The sequence below is a fragment of the Acomys russatus genome, unplaced genomic scaffold (assembly GCF_903995435.1).
Source record: "Acomys russatus unplaced genomic scaffold, mAcoRus1.1, whole genome shotgun sequence".
Lineage (NCBI taxonomy): Eukaryota > Metazoa > Chordata > Mammalia > Rodentia > Muridae > Acomys > Acomys russatus.
In genome coordinates this window covers 113,155-116,505 of record NW_026131816.1, presented here as the reverse complement: position 1 = coordinate 116,505, position 3,351 = coordinate 113,155, and the positions used below count along the sequence as shown (strand labels likewise).

General features: G+C 42.5%; 1 gene segment (V, D, J or C); it reads right to left on the bottom strand.

The window, feature by feature from the left end:
- Positions 1–575: 575 nt before the first annotated feature.
- On the bottom strand, positions 576–1,118 carry LOC127186532 (Ig heavy chain V region PJ14-like). The segment is given in 2 exon segments: positions 576–955; positions 1,039–1,118. Coding segments are annotated over 2 exon segments (426 nt in total).
- Positions 1,119–3,351: the final 2,233 nt, after the last annotated feature.

The following is a 3,351-nucleotide window of genomic DNA, read 5'->3' as shown; positions in this document are numbered from 1 at the left end:
CTGTCAAACGTTCTTACAAAAATTCCAGTCAACAAGTGCTACAATTTCAGTCTCTTTTAAAAATATAAGCATATTCAGTTATTTACATACACACATGTATATTCATATATATCACATCATATATGGAAATATAGGATTTTATATATATCAATATGTTATAATTTTAGCCATATATGTAATTTTTATGTTTCACAAATATGGGTAGATAATTATGCCTAATATATAATTATATAATTCTACACATGCACGATATATAGTCATATATGATTTATATGTTCCATACATATGCATATAAAAGGTTACATATATATGTATTTATATGGAACATAGTAGATTATATAACCTTTAGTCTGATAACAAGAAGTAAATGAATAGCTTAGATCATTTGTGGGTAAATAAATTCTTCTAGTGTGTCAACAAAACTTAAGTTTGGTAGAATATGACAGTGGAGAGGGTCTCTAGAGGATTGCATTGGCTGGGAGAAGAAACTATTGTTCCTAGTATTGAAATATATGTTCCTGCAACATAGCCTTGAATTTCCTAAATGGAGTGACCTAGAAAGTCCTGGCTTGGCTTCAGCGCCCCCTGCTGGTTAGAGCATCAGTGTAGTACGTTTTTTGTGTTAGCTCACTGTGGAGTTCACTCACTGTGTTTCTAGCACAGTAGTAAGTGGCTGTGTCCTCAGTCTTCAGACTGTTCAGTTTTAAGAAGACCTGACTCTTGGAGGTGTCTCTGCTGATGCTGAGCCGGGATTTGAGAGCTGAATCATACTCTGTGCTCCCACCACTCCATATTACTCCCATCCACTCCAGACCCTTTCCTGGAGGCTGGCGGACCCAGTGTACACCATAGCTGGTTAATGAGAAGCCAGAGACAGTGCAGGTGAGAGACAGGGTCTGTGAGGGCTGCACCAGGTCAGGGCCTGACTCCTTCAGCTGCACCTGGGACAGGGCACCTGGGGACAAGAACATCACCATCAGTCACACATCCCATAGATTACATGCCCAGGTCCCTCTCCTGAAGCCCTGAAACACTTACAGCTTGGAAAGGTCACCAGGCAGAGGAGCAGCAGCAGGACAGCCATGCTCTGATGGAGGCTCCAGTGAGAAGGACATGGGGCTTCTCAGCTAGGCCTGGGCTTTCAGGCTGAGGCTGAGGGCTGCTTTGCATTGGGGGAGGTTCCTGAGAGGATAAAAGGAAGAACACAGCAAGTACACTAGTTTCACCTCCATGAAAATGTAATGCAGTTCTCCTGTTTCCATTGTTGTCTCAGAGTCTTACTGCTTCCTTCTGCTAACCTAAGGCTAGACCTAGAAGCTTCTAGCATCCATAAAATCTAACACAGGCCTAGAATGTTTTCATCATTTGAGACTAGCTTCTTAGAAACTCACTCTCACCTGTTCTTTCTGAGTACTGGGCTGCTGGTTCAACTCACTTGTTCTGGCTCAAACTCTTCTCCCAGCTGATGTACTTAATATCTTGGCCTGGAATTGCTCTGACTGGCCTCAAAATAAGTCAGCAATCTGCTCTAATCTCTGGCTTATTCTCATTTTCTGGCTCATTCAGTCTTCACCTGAGTTCTCTCTCTGCAATGCACCTCTATAATACTGTCCTGGCAAAACTGCCTACTACTCTGAAAAACTGCCTCTTAAGTAGCTCCCCTTTCCACTCTCTTCTACTTAGGGTTAGGAGTATTTTTTTCTGTCAAATCTTATCTGATTCATCAGCTTCTCTGCCACTCAATTATTCATCACTCTTAAACATGGGTGCTTTCTTCTACAAACTAACTTTATCTTTGTTTGGTATTAAAGACATGTACCACCACCATGCCTGTACCTAAGCTTCTCTTCACCCGATACTTGCTCTATACCAGCCTGGCCTCGATCTCTGATCTGTTTGCCTCTGTCTCCTGGATTAAATGGATGTTTCTATTCCAGATGGATCACACAGACCAATAAGGTCTTTCGATGTGATCTCTTTTCAGAATAGCCATGTTCTGAATGAAAATTCCTCTATAGTTCCAAGTGTCTGAGATTTGCCCTGTGTTTTCTAGAGCAACTGGTAACAAAAAATCAGGAATACTTATGCTTCTGTCAATATTTCAACTTCCATATAAACAGATATTGTATGATTGACACTGTGCAGAACCTTAACTGGGTCCATATTTCGGCTGTGCAGGCAGAAGAGAGTAGCACATCCTCAGTGCATGTGTATGTTCCTGTCAATTCTAGCAGAAGCTGAGGATAAAATTTAGTCAGATGATGCACATTGGCTCTTAGTCATGTGAAAGCCAGAGTAAGGAACTACTTAAAATTTTCTCTTAGTGTCAGTGGTGTAAATATTCCTCTTTTCACTCACCTAGGAAAGCCCACTTGTGAGGAAGCAATTCACAAACATTTAGTATGAGTGATTATGAATGTTTGTCTGAGAGGAGACCCAAAGGACTGAGTTTCCTGCCATGTAAGTATTCATGTGAGCACCTGGGGACACAATTCTTGGAGATGAGGTCTTGATTCACATTTATTTGTGTATGTCTCCATCTGTCTTCCTGTTTGTCTGTGTGTACTTTTTTGTTTCTCCTTGTCTCTACAGTTTGAAATGCATTACAAATCCAGGTTCCTAAATAAGATTATTGCATTCCCGAGGAATGTAAATGTCAGCTGTCCACAAAACCTCATAAAAAGAAGTAAAATGTGGGAGGGATCCAAGATGCTGGCACTGAAGACACACCTTGTTTAAGTAGCATGACAGCAATGACCATTCATTCACCTAAAGACTTAGCTGAGGCCCAGAAAATACCAGCACCTGTAACCCACAGGTGAGAGGTCTCCAAATTGTGCAGAGCACAGTTGAGTCTTGTCTCCAGCCACCCAGAAAAAGCACAGAAAAGTCTCAGGTCCTCATGGTCATAAGGCTAGCAGCACACATCTATCTGGAGGGCAGCCACTGGCTTCTGGGATCATGTGCACTTGCCTGACTGCTGGGAAGCTTCTGAAATCCCCAGGGCACAGAAAGAGTATTGGCTCACAAAAACATTAGTGTCTCTGGCTCCTACTTCTGAGCAGATACCAAAGTCTGGAACATGAGTAGATCCTACCATAGGTCACCTAAAAACCCAACAAAAGGATCTGCCTTGCCAAACAAACACCGAGGATCCTGGCAGGTGTGCAGAGTTTGAAATTCCAGGGGACTGAAAGCCTCTGCTCACAAAAACACCAATATCTGGAGGTCCAAGCCCTGAGCAGACACCACAGTTGGTAACACACATAGATCTAACCTCAAGTCTCTCAGAAAACCCACAGAAAGCTCCAGTTTGACGAACAGCCACCAGGCTCCTGGGTTTTCCTGACT